The sequence below is a fragment of the Phacochoerus africanus genome, chromosome 4 (assembly GCF_016906955.1).
Source record: "Phacochoerus africanus isolate WHEZ1 chromosome 4, ROS_Pafr_v1, whole genome shotgun sequence".
NCBI lineage: Eukaryota > Metazoa > Chordata > Mammalia > Artiodactyla > Suidae > Phacochoerus > Phacochoerus africanus.
In genome coordinates, this window is record NC_062547.1 from 79,763,919 (window position 1) to 79,783,472 (window position 19,554).

General features: G+C 44.9%; 2 protein-coding genes across 2 annotated transcripts; one reads left to right on the top strand and one right to left on the bottom strand.

Annotated features, from left to right (window-relative positions):
• Positions 1-995: 995 nt before the first annotated feature.
• On the bottom strand, positions 996-4,707 carry PROP1 (PROP paired-like homeobox 1). Its single transcript, XM_047774460.1, has 3 exons — positions 4,296-4,707; positions 2,857-3,089; positions 996-2,119 (listed from the first exon to the last, which is right to left on the bottom strand). Exons 1-3 carry the CDS (start codon positions 4,402-4,404, stop codon positions 1,781-1,783), a joined length of 681 nt encoding a protein of 226 aa, XP_047630416.1. The 5' UTR covers positions 4,405-4,707; the 3' UTR covers positions 996-1,780.
• Positions 4,708-17,042: 12,335 nt separating this feature from the next.
• Positions 17,043-17,972, top strand: LOC125124693 (olfactory receptor 1361-like). Its single transcript, XM_047774724.1, has one exon. It carries the CDS (start codon positions 17,043-17,045, stop codon positions 17,970-17,972), a length of 930 nt encoding a protein of 309 aa, XP_047630680.1.
• The last annotated feature ends 1,582 nt before the right edge of the window (positions 17,973-19,554 follow it).

Genomic DNA, 19,554 nt, shown 5'->3' on the forward strand with positions numbered 1-19,554 from the left:
TTGGATCTGATCCCTGGCTTGGGAACCCTGTATGCTGTGGGGTGGCCCCCCCAAAAAAAAACATATAAAAAACTACAAATAAAACTCTTACAGGTCTGTTTACTCAGAATTCTTCTATGGACCTGCCAGTAAGTGAGGTAGGCCTATATATAAATAAGTAAATTAGTAAAATAAAAGGATTATAAACATTATGATATATATATGGCACCACCAACTAGGCCACACCATGTGTCTGTTGGGAGACACTTCACAGCAGGTTCTTTCCTCGAAATGACCTCTTATGAGCCTCAAGACTCTTGGTTTGCGTTTGGAGGAGTTTTGCCTTAATCAAATCATTTCTCCTCTATCAGAAACTGAAACTGAGCTCCCCTAAAACCGAGTTTATGATGAATCTCTCTATTCAAAACTTTATCCCCTGGCTTGTCCCTTCTGACCTCAATCCTGTGCTAATGTGTACCAATCAACCAGTTAGATAATTAAAATTGCTATTTTTGATAACAGTTAATGTACTAAAATTGCCATTATAGACACCATCATGAACACACAAACTCAGGTGGTCTCTCCAGAGTAAGATGAGCTCACAACCCCCTCACCAAGCTGTGGACCACCTGGCCAGAGAATTTAAATGGGAGACACCTTGACTCCTGAAACTCTGATTAAGAAATGTCAAAGAAATGTCACAAGATGATGATGAATCCCAGTGTCTTTGTTCTTCCCCTTCAAGATCACCCTCAACTCAAAGACCACGCTGGAGTGGATCTGAGGCTGGTCTCCCATGCCTTTGTTTGGCGGCCTGCAAGAAACCCTTACTTTGCAGTAAACACAAAACTATTGTCAGAGTTTGGCTTTCTGTGCTGCAGGCACAGGAGCCCTTGCTCGGTAACAAAACCACATATGTTAAAACATGCAGCTGACTTACAGTTAGGTTGAAGACAACGCTGAAGACAAGCCAAGCAAATTAGATATCATTTATTTATTTTTGTAAGACATCGGAGAGCCATTCTTCGATGATCGGATTGGCAAGATCTGTTGGCAGTGGGAAAGACTGGAACTAAGGGAACGAAGGAGAAGGATTAATTAGAAAATGTGGGGCCAGAAAGAAAGTGTCTGCTGGAAAGGAAAAGAGAAGAATAAATTCAAGAGCTATTTCTAGGAAGGAAGGAACACACATTAATGAGTGATTTGGGGGGTGGTGAGGGGAAAAGGATGTACAGGTAGACTTTAAAGCCAAAGCCTTACTGAAATCAGCTAGAAACGACAGGGATGAAGATCTTCGATTGTGATCTCAATGAGTGAAGCCCCCCCATTCTACTCCCTTCAACCATTTCCACTCACCAGTGGCAACCACTGCTTCCATCAATGCCATCCTTCTACCAGTCACCTCCACTGGGGCTCTTTACCTGTGTCTTCCAATAATTTCACCTCCCCGAATTCACTCAATGAAACACCTCAGTAAACCTCCATCAGGAGCTCCTATTTTTCAATTCCCAATCTCTGAGCTGCCCTTCACTATATTTCTTTTTTTTTTCTCTTTTTTTCGGTCACCCCTCGGCATATGGAGTTCCTGGGCCAGGGATCAGATCCAGACTATGACAGAGCTGTGGCAATGCCAGATCCTTTAACCCACTGTGCTGGGCTGGGGATTGAACCTGAGACACTGCTGATCCCATTGTGCTGCAACTCCCCTCAGCATATTTCTACTTCACCCTTAGAAAGAAAGGAAGCCACCCTCTGTGTTTCATGAGGGCTGGGAAAGTATCTTGTGGGCACTTGTTTAACCTTAGTTCCAGGACTTTGGTGGCTCAAGGCTGAGGGGAAGCACAGGTGGGGCTGAGGGGCAGGGCAGATGACCCGGGGGGGTTGGGTGCAAGGTGGGATACCAGTCTTCAGACTGGGGGTGTCGAGCAAAGGAGCCGCCCGTGGAGGGCTGAGAGGGAAGGGCATGATTGTAGGGGTGAGGGAAGCAGGTCATTGGTGGGGGTGGCGCTGGGTAGGAGTAGGGGCAAGCGGGGGGCTCGGGCAAGAAACTGGAGAAGGTGGCAGGAGACAGATGGGCCAGTGGCTGGAGCAGTGACCGCTCTTGCTTCCTCTGCTTAGCTCTGCGGTTCTGGAACCAGACCTGAGGAGGAGGGAGAAGACCCACATCAGAGCCCCTCTCTCAAACAGATGGCATTGTCACATGGGACCCCTCCTCCCCCAATGACAGAAGGTACAGGGACCAGGCGCTAGCCTCTCCCACATCCCCAGAGGAAGTAAAGCTGTTGCAGAAAGCTCGGCTGAGCCAGGCCTAGAGACAAAGCCAGGCCCACACCATTGCCCCCATCCGTGTCTAAATTTGCCCTGCTACAGCTCTGAGTGAGAAAAGTCAGCTTCCAACAAGAAAGAGATAAATGTGACACGATGGCATTTTGCCTCCCTGGAGAATGGGAAATTTCCTCTAGGGTTATTAGAGATTAAGACTATGGATGATTTTGTTACAGACCAGGTTGGATTTAGGTTAGGGTTTATACTGAAGATTAATTAACTCTCTGGTTAGGACTGAAGGAGCATCAGGCTGATTGCGCTCCAAGGCCATGGTTGGGTACAAGGTTAGAACTGAATTTTCTCTTGGAATTCACATCACATATTGAGGTTGGTGTAGACACTGAAATTCAAGTTAGATTAGGTGAGCACTAAGATTCAACTCAAGGGACAATCCTGATGCAGATGAGGTTATGTTGGCTGTTGGCTGGGGCTCTGTTCTGGTGAACATTTGGGTTAGGGTTATAATGCCCTGAACATTTATGCCCCAGTGGTTCCTGGGCACGAAATCTGCATTTCTTCCCAAGGTCGGGGAAGTGGATCTTGGGCCATCACCTGGATTCTGGCCTCACTGAGTCCTGTGTCCCTGGCGAGGCCCTCTCGGGCCCAAATGTCAGGGTACTGGTTCCTCCCAAAGGCTGACTCCAGCTGTTCCAACTGCGCTGGACTGAAGGTGGTGCGGTGGCGGCGCCGGGAGTGGGGGCGACCCCTCTGTCCTCCTTGCGGGGAAAGCCGTGGTCTCCCGGCTCCTACGCCAGAGAGGTTTCTGTAGGGTCGAGTGCTTATGTCTGAAGGGCAGGGGGGAGAGAGATTGCTGCCAAATGGACCCACCCATCCATCCATCCATCCATCCCGGACCACACACGCTGGAACCCCCAGATTCTACTAGGGCCCGGTGTGCTGCTTGCATGCTCTGCTCCGACCAGAAACTCTTAAGCTTTCATAACTAGCTGAACCCAGCTCTGCCTCAGCCCCACCTCACTTCTGAGGCCCCTCACCCAGGCTGCTATTTCCACGTGAAGGCCTCCCCACAGCCTCAGCTGTCCTGGGCCCTTACGCTCTGTCTCCCCTACTTCCGCATGGGGTACCCTCTCCCTATGACATCCCTATTGTGTCCCCAGGTCAGGCACGCCCCACCCACAGCCTTCTGCCCTTCTGAGCACACATACCACCTTCCTGGGTCCCACTCCGTGGATCTCCTATTCACACTGACACCCTAACAAACTGCCCAGCTCCCTAAGACCCCCATTACTTGCTCCCTGCTCTCGTGGTCACATTCAGCTTAAACCTTTATATTGGTCCCCTCGTCCCACACCCTTCACCTGGGAAGATGAGACATTCCTCCGTCTTCGTGCAGACACGCCCTCCCCACACATACATTTCATCGTCTCCCCTATCCCTGCCCTGGCCCGGCCACCAGCCTGCAGGAATCTGAGCTCGTGGGAAAGGCTTGCCTCGCCTCCCTCCAGGCTCACTAAAGCCCCCACACTAATTAGTCTGAGAGCCAGCTGGGGGAGAGAGACCCAGGAGCGAAAGGAAACACCTGGAAGGCACAGGTGGAGAAAAGATGTCTGGAGAGAGGCAGCCATCCCCATGGGGACCCACAGGGGTGGTCCCTGCCCAGTGCTCACTGTCCACCTTGGCCCCCTGCTCTCCATGGATCCAAAGCCCTGGCCCCTCCAGCTCCGTCCCCAGAGAAGGCTGAGCGGTGGGGGAACTCTGAGGTCAGGTAGCGAGGAGGTAGCTTTCAGCTTTGCCTCTGCCCCACTGCAGCGTGTGCTGCTCATCAATGCCAGGGCCTTGGTTCCCCACAGCAAGGGAGGTGGACTGCCCTATGCTTGCCAAGCATCCCTCATTTTGAACATCCTAGGATTCTGCTTCTTTGTTTCTCCTCTTTCACCTTCCTCGTGGCAGACCATTGCCCCCACAGAGCCTGGGCCTGGAGCCCGCATGCCTGCCAGCCCCTGGGGGCCACTCCCCGGAGATTCACTCACCCACTCTGGCGGTCAGAGTCCCAGCAGCTGGGTAGCCCTCTGGCCAAAGGCTGCTGCAAACTCGCCCCTTCCTTGGCTTACCCTGCTCACGCCTCCCTTCTGCTTCCATGGCAAAGACCAGAGACGCCCAGTCCCGCGTGCCTGAGGCTCTGACTGTGGATCAGTCTTCCTGTTTCTGCTCCCCCTCTGTGCCTGGTATCTGGCTCCTTCTTCCCCCGTTTAAATTTTTCTCAGAGTCTCTCTCTCTGCATAGATACAGTTAGATAGCTTCATCTTTCCCTCTCTCTCCTTTTTTCTAGTTTTCCTCACTCCCCATTCCTTCGCTGAGTATCATCTCACTGTCTGCCTTGTCCTCACCCTGTTTCTCCGCTTTAGTCTCTACTTTCCTCTCCCAGCCCCTCCCTCTGGGATGCGCCTCTCTCCCTTTGCTCTCAGCTGCCTACTTTCCCAGTGTGCAGCCCCACACCACCCCTCTCTCCCTGAGCCTTGGAGGAGTGACCTCCTCCTCGCCCCTGTGGGCCCATCCAATCACTGCCTGGTCACCAGAGCCCCCCATCATCAGGGGAGGATCACAAGCCGGATGAGGGAAAGGTGTGCTGTTGGAGGGTCTGGGGACTGGGGCCAAGAGCTCATATTCCCAGAAGACCAAATGCTTTTGTCCTGTTAAATCCCCTCCTGGGAGCAGGCAGGGGAAGGAGGAGAAAATGCATTCCTCCTGAGACCCCCTCCTCAGATACCCGTCATGGGAGGAGGGGGAGAAGGGGTGCAGATGGGGGCCAGGAGTTAGGCCTGCCTGGCATCTCAGCATGTGGGGGGGTCCCAAAGACCTGTTTCCAGGAATCTAAGAAACTAAAAGACATAGTGCCTTCTGGCCCCTTCTAGATACCCTGATTCTCCGAATGCACTGGACACCCCCTTAGGACAACCTGAACCATAGGATGAGACGTCTAGATATCATAGTTGTCAGGTATTCTCTGCCTTCCTCCCCCAAACATCACCTCCTCATTCACCCTGAAGCCCCCAGGACTCCATGGCCTTCTCTCAGATCTTCAGAAAAGCCTGGCCCTCAAGAACATCTGAATTCTGAGTGCATCTTGATCCTTCTGGAACTCAGGACTCTGCAGGAGACTGAGATTCTTTTGACATCCTGACATCTGATTCTTCAGGGAAACCCTGAGACACCCAGCATCCCTGAGCAGTCGGGACACTCTGACACCCAAAATCTACTGCTTCCTGAGGTGACTTAGATCTTTGAGGTACGTTCTGACATCCCTGGGACATTCTGACCCTTTCAAGACAACCCAATACCCTAGACTCTAGGATCTTCTAGGACACACTGAAACCTGGAATATTCCTCCTCTACTAGGAGATCCCTGCTGCCACCACCATGAAGTTCTGTAAGTCTCAGAACACACTGAATCAATGAGCACCCCCAATCCCCTCAGAGCACACTGAGGACAGCTGACCCCCAAGGTTATGCTAAGGTTACGTTAACCCTTCACGCACATCCTCTAATAGCATCCTGACAATTCAAGACAGAGAAACGTGGTAATCCTCTAGGACCATGATGCTTACAACATGGGGCATGGATCAGAAGCATCAGTGGCACATCAGAGCTTGTCAGAAATGCAGAATGTTGCCCCTGCCCCCAACCCTGCTGATTCAGAATCTGCTTCATAACAAGACCACCCCCCCCAGTAGAACTGACTCTATGCTTGCCTTCATCAGCTCATAACGAAATACCAAAGGCTGGATGGCTTACATTATGACATTCATTTCTCACAGTTTTGGAGGCTGGAAAGTACAAGATTAAGGTGCCAGCTGATTCAGTTTCTGTTGAGAGCTCTAGGAAACTAGATTGCAGGCAGCCACCCTGTGTCTTCATGAGGTGGAGAGACTACGGCCCCCTAGTCTCTCTTCCTCTTCTCATACAGTAATTTCATCATGGGGGCCTGAATCTCATAATTTCACTTAACCCTATTCATCTCCAAATTATCACCACACCACGTTGGGGTTAGAGCTTCAACACATATTTAAGCCACAAACATACATTCCATAAAAACATTAAAGTCGAGAAGCACTGATTCAAGATGCCAACCCCTCACCCCTGACCCCGGAGTATACTGTGACCTTCTAGAACAGCCTGAGCCCCATGACAGCCCTGACCTCACAAGATCCATGGAGTCAACTTGGACCCACAAGCAAACACTGAATTCCGGTATTCTTGCTGACTCAAGATACCCTAACCCTACAAAGGAACTCTGGTCAGCCATCCAAAATGGCCTGATTGGAGGTTCCTTTAAAAAACTAAATAGGAGTTCCCGTCGTGGCGCAGTGGTTAACGAACCCGACTAGGAACCATGAGGTTGCGGGTTCGGTCCCTGCCCTTGCTCAGTGGGTTAACGATCCGGCGTTGCCGTGAGCTGTGGTGTAGGTTGCAGACGTGGCTCGGATCCTGCGTTGCTGTGGCTCTGGCGTAGGCCGGTGGCTACAGCTCCGATTCAACCCCTAGCCTGGGAACCTCCATATGCCGCGGGAGTGGCCCAAGAAATAGCAACAACAACAACAACACAACAACAAAAAAAGACAAAAGACAAAAAAATAAAAATAAAAAACTAAAAAACTAAATGTAAAAGTACCATACCATTCAGCAATCCCACTTCTTGGCATATAGCCAGAGAAAACCATAAGTCCATAAAGATGTGAGATATATATATATATATATATATATATATACACACACACACACACTGGAATATTATTCGGCCATAAAAAGAATGAAGTAACGCCATTTGCAGCAACATGGATGGACCCAGAGATTATCATACTAAGTGAAGTAAGTCAGACAGAGAAAGACAAACATCATGTGATATCACCTGTATATGGAATCTTAAAAAAATATATAAATGAACTTGTTTGCAGAACAGAAACAGACTCATAGACTTTAAAAACAAATTTATGGTTACCAAAGGGGACATGTGGGGGAAGGGAGGGACTGGGGTTTGAGACTGGCATATGCACACTGAGGTATATGGAATGACTACCCAACAGGGACCTGTTGTATAGCACAAGGAACTCTACTCAATATTCTGTGATAATTGATATGGGAAAAGAATCTGAAAAAGAACAGATGTGTGTATATGTATAACAGAATCACTGTTGTACAGCAGAAATTATCACATTATAAATCAACTACACTTCAATAAAACAAAAAATAAATAAATAATTTGGACAGTGAAAAAAACACCACACCAAAAAACTTGGCAGAGCAGAAACAGCTTTGAAAAAGATCAAAGTTGGAGGACTTACACTATCCAAATCTAAGAATTATTATGAAAATATAATAACCAAGACAGATGGTACTGACATCATTATAGACAAATATATCAATGGAAAAGAACAGAATTCAGAAATAGACCCACATATAAAATGTCAACTGGTTTTTTTGGAGTTCCCGTCGTGGTGCAGTGGTTAATGAACCTGACCAGGATCCATGAGAATGCGGGTTTGATCCCTGGCCTTGCTCAGTGGGTTAAAGATCCAGCGTTGCCGTGAGCTGTGGTGTAGGTTGCAGACGCGGCTCGGATCCCGTGTTGCTCTGGCTGTGGTGTAGGCCAACGGCTACAGCTCCGATTCGACCCCTAGCCTGGGAACCTCCATATGCCGCGGGAGCAGCCCAAGAAATAGCAAAAAGACAAAAAAAAAAATTAACTCAAAATGGACCACAGATATGAATGTAAAATCCCAAATTATAAAACTTCCAAAATATAGGTTCAAAAAACCCTTGGGACCTTGGATTGTTTGGATTACATAAACATGTCTTAGCTATGGCACCAAAAGACCATGCATAAAAGAACAAATTGATAAACTGAATATAAAAATTAAGAACTTCTGCTCCTCAAAAGAGACACTGATAAGTGAATTTAAAGACAAATTTACAGGAGCTTCCTGGTTGCTCAGTTGGTTAAGGATCTGGTGTTGTCACTGCAGTGCCTCTGGTAACTGCTGTGGCAAGTGTTCGATCCCTGGTCTGGGAACTTCTGCAGACAAGGTACATATTAATACTGCAAGAAAATATCTGCGAAATGAATCTGATAAAAACATGTATTAATTCATATATCTGATAAAGGACAATGATGCACAATATACAAATTCAAGAATATAAAAACAAACATGCAATTTTTAAGAGTACAAAAAATTTGGACAGATAATTCACCAAGAAATATATGCAATAAAATCACCTTTGAAAATAGCTTGGTAATTTCTTAAATATCCACTTACCATATGATCCAGTTATCTCTCTTCTAGTTAATTATCCAAGTAAAAGCATAGATCCAAACCAAGTTTTGTACTTGAATGTTCATAGCAGTTAGCTTGCTTGCTTGCTTGTTTTCTTTCCTTTCTTCCTCCCTCCCTCTTTCTTTTTCTTTCCTTCCTGTCTATTGTTTTCTTAAACATAACCATCATCATTTGTCTACTACTAACTGTAGCTGCTTTCCCACTACGGTGGCAGAGACGAAATTACAGCAGAAACCTGCAACATCTAAAGTATTCACTATCTGGCCTTTTAGAGTAAAAATTTGCTGTCTCTTGCTTAAGTGTCCATATTTATATACATAGAAAATATGATGGAATCTGCAGAAACATTCCTAGAATTGGTAAATTAATTTCAGAGTACAAGGTCAATATATAAAATTGACTGTGTTTCTATATATTAGCAATGGAAGATTAGAAAATAAACTTTTAGGGAGTTCCGGTTGTGGCTCAATGGTAACGAATCCGACTAGTATCTATGAGGATGTGGGTTTGATCCCTGGCCTTGCTCAGTGAGTTAAGGATCCGGCATTGCTGTGAGCTGTGGTGGAGGTCAAAGATGAGGCTTGGATCCTGTGTTGCTGTGGCTGTGGTGCAGGCTGGCAGCTATAGCTCTGATTCAACCCCTAGCCTGGGAATTTCCATATGCCACAGGTATAGCCCTTAAGAAAAAAAGAAAAAGAAAAAGAAATCTTTAAAAATATACTTTAAAATCGCATTAAAAAGTAAAAAGGCTGGAAATAAATTTAATTCTCCCCAGATTAATCCACAATTTGATTATAATCCCAATCAAAATCCTGACATATTTTTCAAGAAATCGACAAGCTGATTTAAAAGTTTATATTGAAATGCAAAGGACCTAAAACAGACAAAATATCTTGAAAAATAAGAACAAAGTCAGATCACTTACACTATTTGATTTCAATATTTAACATAAAGATTCAGTAATCAAGACAAGTGTGGTACTGGTGTCAGATTAAAATAGAGATGAATGGAACACACAAAAATTCCAGAAATAGATGTTCACGCACATGCTGAACTGATTTTCAACACAGATGTAATTTGTGATTTTCAACACAATTCAACAGGGAAATCAGAAACCTTTTCAGCAAGTGATGCTGGAACAACTGGTTATCTGTATAGATAAAAACTAAATCTAATTTTACTTCACACTCTACTCATATAGTCACTAAAAACAAATCACATACTTAAACACAAAGACAAATTCTACTGGAACATGATGAATTCTACAAAGTCTTTGTTACACTGACTTAAGCAAAAGTTTCATAAATAGGACATAAAAAAGCATAACTTTAAGGGGGAAAGTGGGAAACATTAAAATTAAATTTTTTTCTCTTTATAAAGCATAGTTAATAAAATTAAGACAAAATATTTGCAAAATTTACACCTGACAAAAATCACTGAACCCAGAATGTTAAAAAAAAAATCTTACAGTTCAAAAAGGAGAAGAAAAATAACTCAATAAAATTAGGCATACAACTCCCCGCCCCGCAAAATGAGCAAAATATTTGAACATAACTTCACAAAAGAAGATATATGAATGGGAAATAAGCATAAGATGCTCAACATTGCTAGTTATCAGGAAAATGCAAATTAAAACCACAGTGAGATATTATACATCCATTAGAATGGCAAATGTTAAAAAGACTGACAATACTAAGTGTTGATAAGGATATGTAACAATTAGAACTTTCATATGTTGCTGAGAGAAACGCAAACTGTATAACCATTTTTGCAAAAACAGTATTGTAGCATCTTATAAAGTTAAAAATACATTTATCATAAAATCACATTCCAAGAAAAATGAAAACATATAGCCACACACAAATTTATAAAGAAATATACACGGTGGTATTACATATGCATTATATAGAGATATGCATACATATTATACATAATTGTTCTAAACTGGAAACAAACCAATTTTCATCAACTGTTGAATGGTTATGATAATTGTGAATCTCCTTACTACGGCATACTGTACAGGAATAAGTAAAAACATAAGGTTAATGAATGAAACAAATTTGTGATACATTGACAACATAGGTTAATTAATCCCAAAAGCAGTATGCTAGAAATGAAACATAAAAGACCACATACTGTAAGATTCTATTTATATTAAATTCTAGAAAACACACAACTGTAGTGGAAGAAAGCAGATTAGTGACTACCTAGCCACTGGAGGGTACTAGCTACAAAGGGAAACAAGAAAACTTTTTAGGATGTTGAAACTGTTGTGTATCTTGCAAAAACAGTATTGTAGCATCTTATAATATGTATGCCTATTGTAGCATCTTACATGACTACATGATTATCAAAATTAAAGTGTACATTTAAATGGGTAATGAGTATTGTCTCTCAATTGTAAATAAAAACCTATAAAAATTAATTTTGGAATATGGGAACAATAAAGGCATAAAACTTAAGCATATGAAAAAAATAAGCAATTATTAACTTCAGGAACATCCAAAAGTTGTACCAGACAAAAATAACATTGGTACTCCAATAGTATATAACCAAGTCAGGATGTCAATAATAAATACCAACATCCTCCCAAATTGTGATGTATTTATAATAGGAGGATTTCGGGAAGAGAAAATGGGATGGTGAATTGCTATTACTCATCACCTGTCAAAATGGGAAGAGAGTAAATCAGATTGCAAATTAATGACCAGGAGTTCCCTTGAGGCATAGTGGCTTAAGGTTCTGGCATTGTCACTGTAGCAGCTTGGGTTGCTGCTGTTGCACCGGTTTGATCCCTGGCCTGGGAATTCCTACATGCTGCAGGTGTGCCCCCCTAAAAAAATGAATGATAAAAAATAGCATTATAAGCATATTATTTAGAAATAAAGTTTATTTAGAATAAAGTTAAAGTTTTCATTGTAGCCCCCTTTATATTGGGAAGGGGGACTTGGGTGGATCGATGAAGGGTAGGGGACTGGGTTTCTCATTTAAAGACTTGCTTAACTTTCAAAGATATGCTTTTGACTAATTAAATGCTTGCTTTTTTCAGTTCTTATATTCTTATATTCTTTATTATTGATAAAAGCATTTAAGGTTGTATTTCCCATAGATTTTTATATTAATTTTTCTTTAATCTATAAATTATCTGCTTTTAATTTTCTTTTTGCTATGGGAATTATGGAGAACACTTTTTTTTTTGTCTTTTTGCCATTTCTTGGGCCGCTCCTGAGGCATAAGGAGGTTCCCAGGCTAGGGGTCGAATAGGAGCTGCAGCCACCGGCCTACACCAGAGCCACAGCAACTCGGGATCCGAGCTGCATCTGCAACCTACACCACAGCTCACGGCAACGCCAGATCTTTAACCCGCTGAGCAAGGCCAGGGATCGAACCCGCAACTTCATGGTTCCTAGTTGGATTCGTTAACCACTGAGCCACAGCAAGAACTCCCCTGGAGAACACCTTTAAATTTTATCAACTGAACATTTGTTTTTACATTTTGGCTTTTGGTTTTCAATTTTTGGCTTTGTGATGAAGCCTGTAAGATAATGTATCCTATGAAATCAATGTTTAGGGACTCTGTTTTAAAGTTTTCATTGTAGCCAAGAAAATGGCCAATATTAATAAATTATGCCCTGCACTTAAAGTAAGAACATACAGGAGTTCCCATTGTGGCTCATTGGTAACAAATCCGACTAGTACCATTAAGATGCAGGTTCAATCCCTGGCCTTGCTCAGTGGGTTAAGGATCTGGTGTTGCCATGTGCTATGGTGTAGGCTGGCAGCTGTAGCTCCGATTTGACCCCTAGCCTGGGCACTTCCATATGCCACAGGTGCAGCTCTAAAAAACAATCAATCAATCAATCAAACATTTTAAAATCAAATTTCTTGTTTAGACAAAATTTCTGTCATTTTAAAAATCAACAATGTTATCAAATTCTGGGAATTATATATTACATTTTGTCATTAAGGATAATTTCCTGGTGGTCTAGTGCTCAGGACTCAGTGCTTTCACTGCTGTAGCCTGGGATTGATCCCTCAACTGGGAACTGAGATCCCACATCATGCTGTGGCCAAAAAACAAACAAACAAACATTAAGGTATTAATTTAATCAAATTCTTTAAACATTTTTTTTTTCTTTTCACCGCTGCACCTGTGGCATACGGAAGTTCCCAGGACAGGGGTAGAATGTGTGCCCACACCACAGCCACAGCAACGCCAGATCCGAGCCACATCTGCAACCTACCCTGCAGCTTGGGGCAACATCAGATCCTTAACCCACTGAACAAACCCAGGGATCAAACCCACATCCTCACAGACACAATGTTGAGTTCTTAACCCACTGAGCCACACTGAAAACTCCCTAATTTTTTTTTAAACAATCTTTCCTAATGAAAACTATTGCTACATTGTTTTGTTTTATATTTTATAAGTGTGACTAAGGTCTAGGAATTTTCCTCTATTATCATAGAATATTCCTATTTTGTGGTTAATGTTTGCAGTTTAATTACTGCTTTGTTTGTTTGTTTGTTTTTAGGGCCGCATATGCAAACTCCCAGGCTAGGGGTCTAATGGGAGCTACAGCTGTCAGCCTATGCCACAGCCACAGCAACGCCAGATCTGAGGCACATCTGCAACCTACACTACAGCTCATGGCAATGTCATATACTTAACCCACTGAGCGAGGCCGGGGATTGAACCTGCAACCTCATGGTTCCTAGTCGGATTCACTTTCGTTAAGCGACGACGGGAACTCCATTTTACTGCTTTGTTCGCAATTAATAATGCCAACTCTATTTTCTAATTTTTGCACTTACCAAACATATCTTTGCCCAATTTCATATTCGTGTTCTTTTTTTTTAAATGTGGGTTTTAAAACTCTCCTTGTAACAATTTTGCTTTGTATATGCACACAAATAGAAGGCTAGAAATCCACACTCAAGTTCCAATAGCCCATAGATATGAGTATTTATTTATTTTTATTTATTTATTTATTTATTTTTGTCTTTTTAGGGCCACACCCGTGGCATATGGAAGTTCCTAGGCTAGGGGTAGAATAGGAGCTACAGCTGCCAGCCTGCGCCACAGCCACAGCAACACTGGATCCGAGCCACATCTTCGACCTACACCACAGCTCACTGCAATGCCAGATCCTTAACCCACTGAGCAAGGGCAGGGATCGAACCCGAAACCTCCTAGTCAGATTTGTTTCTTCTGCGCCACGACAGGAACTCCAGATGTGAGTATTTAGATGACTACCACACATACCCCACACCCAGTATTCCTTAACCCTGTTCTCAGGCCAGCGTATCTAAGTGCTACCTCTGGTTTCATATTTTAGGGACACAGAAATTCTTACCTAGATTAAAACAGAACTGAGGTTCTGGTCTTCCTCCGTCATTACTTTCTTACTATAAACTGTCAAATCAAACCTTGCCTTTGGAAGAAGAAAGAGTGAAGGATCCAAAAGGCTTAAGAATTTTACCAAAGGAAGACAGTATAGGAGCAAAGTGTTCAGAACAGAACTATCATTAAATGTCTGTGGGCCAGTTTCACTGTCGTCACAATTTTTCTTCAGGTCAATTCTGAGCACAGAGCAAGGGACCAGATATATTTTGTCTGTGCTGTGAGCATGAGATGTACTTGAGGCAGCGGGAAGCAGCAAGTTTGAGAACTAAACTAGTTCCCTTTAGACCGAGATATCTGTGTCCAGAGAGGATAGAAACAAAGAAGAATTAGTAAGTATGACTTTAATGAGAAGCTGTGGGGAATCCACCCTAGGGACACCCAGACGTGGCAACTATTGCTACCGTGATCCCCATGAAAGCCCCAATCTCCAGAGAAGGGAGGTCTACACATTTCCTCCAAATCATTCAAGACAGACCCAGAAAGGCACAGTGTCTGAATCTCAGTGTTCTCCTCCAGTGAGAAAAGCTTCCTCAAGCCTCGGTGCTAGCTGTGACCTTCCCATCATCCAAGGTCACGCAAGGAGCCAGTGGAGATGGGGGTTCCATGACAGCATCTCCCAGCAGAGAGCAGCCAGGTAAGAAGAGCTGGGAAAGCAGGTGAGGGTATGGTTGCCTCCAACAACGGACAGATTCACACGGACACAAACACATACATTTACACTGGGAAAATTGGACACACTAAATCCTGCTGCATCTCACCCAGTTCAAAGGGCAAACATCTCTTGGTTTGACATAGCCAAGCCCTTCCCCTTTCAGGACGTGCTGCCCACTGCAGGACAGAGCAAGCATGTTTCCAAGCTGGAGACAGAAGAGGAAGCAGTGGGAAAGGAAGGGGCTGACGAAGGGTGGTGGTGCCAGGATCAGTGACTGCAGGCTCCTAGAAATCCTGGCCAGAAGCCCAGAGCCCAGAGCCACCCTCCCTGCCCCCCCAAAGAGCCTCATTCTTTTGTGTCAGACATTCAAGACCCTCCTATTCTTCCCTTAATCGCCACACCTTTTTGCCAGGTGCTTCGCTGTGTTCATTCACTGTGGTCTGGAACCACTTAACAGAGGTGTCCCACAGGGAGGCTGCTCAGATGCCACACGGAGCCCCAGCGACGGGAGTCAGCATGGGGTCGGGTCCAGGCACTAAGCACCCTCAGGGCAAAGGTCCAGGAACACAAACAATCAATGCTGCAGGTATGTCAGATGTCTCAGAGACGGTCACGTACTAAAGAGACGCACAAGAGATTCATGCTCGAAGCCAGGTATCCGCACGTTCATCTCATAAAATAAACACGATTCCAAGGGGACTGGAAGAGCAGTCTCCCCCTGTAAGGAAGCAGCATGGGAAGCGGCATTAACACTTAGAGGTGGGTGGTGACTAGCCAATCAGAGTAATGGGAATGACGTGTGTGACAGAGGTCGCTGGTTTCCTTGGGCGTCTCAACCCTGGGGGTTTACCCATGAAGTTATATCATTTTTTCCTGTAACTGACCCTCCCAATCTGTTCGTTCTCCTGATACAGACTCTCTAACGAGGGGCTGTGGGATACTCTGAGCTTTGGTCTTCCACAGTTGGCCTTAGCAGCAATTCACAGACATCTAAAGAGATAGCCCACTTGTCATGCTGTTTCAGCTTTTCCTCATTTCCACTCCAGGGAACCACTTCTCTTTAGAACCAGAATAATCACATCTACCTGGACAGCTGCTCTCATGTTGGTCTTGATGACAAACCTCCCTCATCGTCAGCTTCTACATTAAGCGTCTCCTTCTGGAGCATCTTCTAGCTTCTGTCGACTAGCACTCTACCTACCTTTGTTCTTGGAAATGGTCCTGGGGGCGGGGGGGGGGGGGCGGAAATGATGTCAAATCTCAGCACTTTCCCCTGAATTTTACTAAGTTAAATCTCTCAGTGACTGATGCACAAATACCTGCCTTCATCTTATGAAAATGCTACAACCAACCTCCTAGACATATTCCTGACAATACCCCCTGCCCCACCCACTCAGGCCACTTCACAGAGCAGGTGCCTGCCTCTTTCTCGTCCCTTTTCCTCAGCCCTTTAATCTCACCGGGGATGCTCCTCCTCTCCTTTACTACCAGGTACCATACATTATTCCAGGAGCATCGTGTTCACATGGCTTTACCTGACTGACCTCCCCCCCGCCCCCCACTTCCTGCCTAGACTGATTTCTTAGTCCTGGGGTTATCTGCTGGGTGTACCACCTGAATTTGTTCCTTAGCCTTCACGAGATCCCTGTGTCCAACAGCAGAACATAATCCCGATGTTTTGCCTGACTGTCTTTCTTTTTCTGACCGGCAGAAAGCAAAAAAATGCTTCACAGGGAAACCTGAACAGCATGCTCAGGTCAGCCCTCCCAACAGCGGTCACCTATGGTGAGAGGACAACTACACAGTGGACACGAGGTCATTACAATGTTGAGGGCGAACCGCCAAGAAGGTCTTGCAAAACCCACAGGGTTTACACATTCTGGGAAAATACAAATGCCCAAGAAAATTCACAGGTACGTTAATTCAGCACTTAACACAGAGCCTGCCACTTGGTTAATACGTTGTAAATTAATAACTACCAGCGAGTCAAAAAAGAGTGTACAGACAAAAGCATTTTATCTGGCTTGGATATCTAACTTTGACTGGTCTGTGATTTGGAAACATCACTGATTTATCCTGAGCCTGAGTTCCTTCATCTGCAAAGTGAAATACAACAAACACCTCAAATTATTGGACCAAGTTAAATACCATACACAAAAGTATCTACAAATGCGACCCAGCAAACCAGACTAGAATAAACAAAACTAAAGCCTCTGGTCATCAAACACTGTTGAAATTAACACGGCCTTTTCTCTACAAAGACTCCATAAGATGTTTCAGTTGCAGGTAATTCTCAACCAAATGAATAAACCGTACCAGAATATGAAATGGGCTCCCCTGTTTGCATATGATCCTACTACCCTGCGATGACATTTTCTCCCCTGCAGACATGGGCAGAGACAACCAGACCAGGGTCACAGAATTCCTTCTCCTGGGACTCTCTGGGCAGTCAGAGCAGGAGGAGGTGCTCTTCGGGCTCTTCCTGTGCATGTACCTGATCACCATCATCGGCAACCTTCTCATCGTCCTGGCCATTGGCTGTGACAGGCATCTCCATACGCCCATGTACTTCTTCCTGGCCAACCTCTCCTGTGTGGACATCTGCGTTTCATCAGTCACGATCCCCAAGATGCTGGTGAATCACATCCTGGGAAGCCAGTCCATCTCTTATGCAGAATGCATGACCCAGATCTACTTCTTCATCACTTTCACCAACATGGACGGGTTCCTCCTGAGTGTGATGGCCTATGACCGTTACACTGCCATCTGCTGCCCACTCCACTACACCATGATCATGAGGCCCAAGCTCTGTGTCCTGTTGGTGGCTGCCTCTTGGGTCGTGACCCACCTGCATGCTCTCCTACACACTCTTCTCATGGGGAAGCTCATGTTTTGTTCCAATAATGCTGTCCATCACTTTTTCTGTGATCCCTATACAGTTCTAAAGCTGTCTTGCTCTAATACTTTCATCAATGACCTAATGGTCCTCACTGTGGGTGGACTGATATTTATGACACCATTCACGTGCATCATTGTTTCATATGCCTTCATCTTCTCTAATGTGTTGAAGCTGCCATCTGCTCACGGAGTAAGGAAAGCCCTGTCCACGTGTGGATCCCACCTCACTGTGGTCTCCCTCTTCTATGGGGCAATCCTGGGGGTCTATATGCGCCCTTCATCCTCCTACTCAGTACAAGACGTGGTGGCCACTGTCATCTTCACTGCGGTGACTCCCCTGGTCAATCCCTTCATCTACAGCCTGAGAAATCGTGACATGAAGAGAGCTTTAAGGAAACTAATATCAGATTCAATAGTTTAAAAATTTTAGAGCAGGGAGGACTCTTGGATAGCATACATTTTTTTTCATTTTAAAAACAGAGACACTGAGTTCCTGTAGGTGTAAACGTACCCATGACTATCCCTCTAATTAAATGATATGTGATTATAGTTGTGCTTTTCAATATGAAGCTGGTATGACAGATGCTCATAATTCATATAACCATTAAGTAGTCATCTACATAAAAGTGTGATACGAAAACATTCATTTAGCAGGCCGCAAAAACTCAGGACAAGACAAAATTGGAGGGATTTTCTGTGGTGCCTCAGAGGTAATGAACCTGACCAGCATCCATGAAGACATAGATTCCATCCCTGGCCTCACTCAGTGGGTTAAGGATCCCGCACTGCTGTGAGCTGCGGTGTAGGTCACAGACACTACTTGGATGTCGCACTGCTGTGACTCTGGCGCTGTTCGGCAGCTACAGTTCCAATTCTGCCCTTAGCCTGGGAACATCCATATGCCATTGGTGTGGCCCTAACACACACACACACACACACACACACACACACACACACACACACACACACAAAGACATAATTGAATATATATAGTTTACTTCAGGGGCCCAGGTTGAATCAGCCTTTGCTGTGGTTTCCTGCATGGGAAGTACTCAGAGGACATGCACTGATCATAAATTAAAGCTCAGCATCACGTGGGGCCTCTAGTGCCCTCTTGCTCTAGAAGCAGAACAGGCTGGCAGCACCCTCCCCAGGGACAGCCAGGAAATCAGGACTGGGTCTGGGAATTCACCCTCCACGGCCCGAGTTAGCAGAGACCTGGTCAGGGGCCCCTTTTCTGCAGCTGGGACTCCCCCAAAGGCACCCCCTCCGTTTCCCCACAGGCAACTTCCATCCAGCACTAATTAACCAATGGGGACAGTTCTTTGTGAGCCAAGTAAAACCACTTAGGGAGAAAAGTTTGACTTCAGCTCAGTGAAAGTTGAAGCAGAAACTCATCCTTCTTCCTGACAGTTCCCCAGGCACTGCTGTCCCTGGAGGGAGCAGGGGTTGCTCCATGGCAGGGCCACTGCCGGTATTTTCAAAGTACATGGGACCACTTCCTTCTAACTTGTCCTTCAAGCATCTGTTCCAAGGCCATGCCAGCCAGGGAGCCTTCCAGAAGAGCCCAGCGCTGACGCTCATGAGCGTCTCTTCTTGCCATTCCCTGGATAATGCAGCCTCGTAGAGATTCTGACTGTCCTGCCTGGAATATCTTGTCTCCCCAGGTGTGAGGGCAGAAAGCTAAACCTCATGTGGACTTTATCTCTCACAGAGTCAACTGGCCTTCAGCAGACGACTTTGTTCTTAATATTGACCTTTCATCACCTGACTACTGAAAGTTGATGTCGTCTAATTGATGAACTATGACTCCTAATAAATATGGTTACCTAGACAAACTTTTCATGTGTGAGACATACAGAGGTATTCAGTGTACTGCCACACCCATTTTCAAAACAGGCCATCTTCTATCCATTCTAAACTTCAGACATATCATGCTGTGAGTCAAAAACTACTGGTTCAGGCTCATCGTAATTTCTAAATGTGAGATACAACTGATATTT

Bases quoted from the DNA above. Each gene is read 5' to 3' on its own strand.
- PROP1 (XM_047774460.1), bottom strand. From the start codon at position 4,404: ATGGAAGCAGAAGGGAGGCGTGAGCAGGGTAAGCCAAGGAAGGGGCGA. The intron at 3,090-4,295 runs GTGAGTGAATCT...CCTGCCCTTCAG, and splicing joins GACTCTGACCGCCAGAGTGG to ACATAAGCACTCGACCCTAC. The intron at 2,120-2,856 runs GTGATGGCCCAA...CCTCCTCCTCAG, and splicing joins TCAGTGAGGCCAGAATCCAG to GTCTGGTTCCAGAACCGCAG.
- LOC125124693 (XM_047774724.1), top strand. From the start codon at position 17,043: ATGGGCAGAGACAACCAGACCAGGGTCACAGAATTCCTTCTCCTGGGA.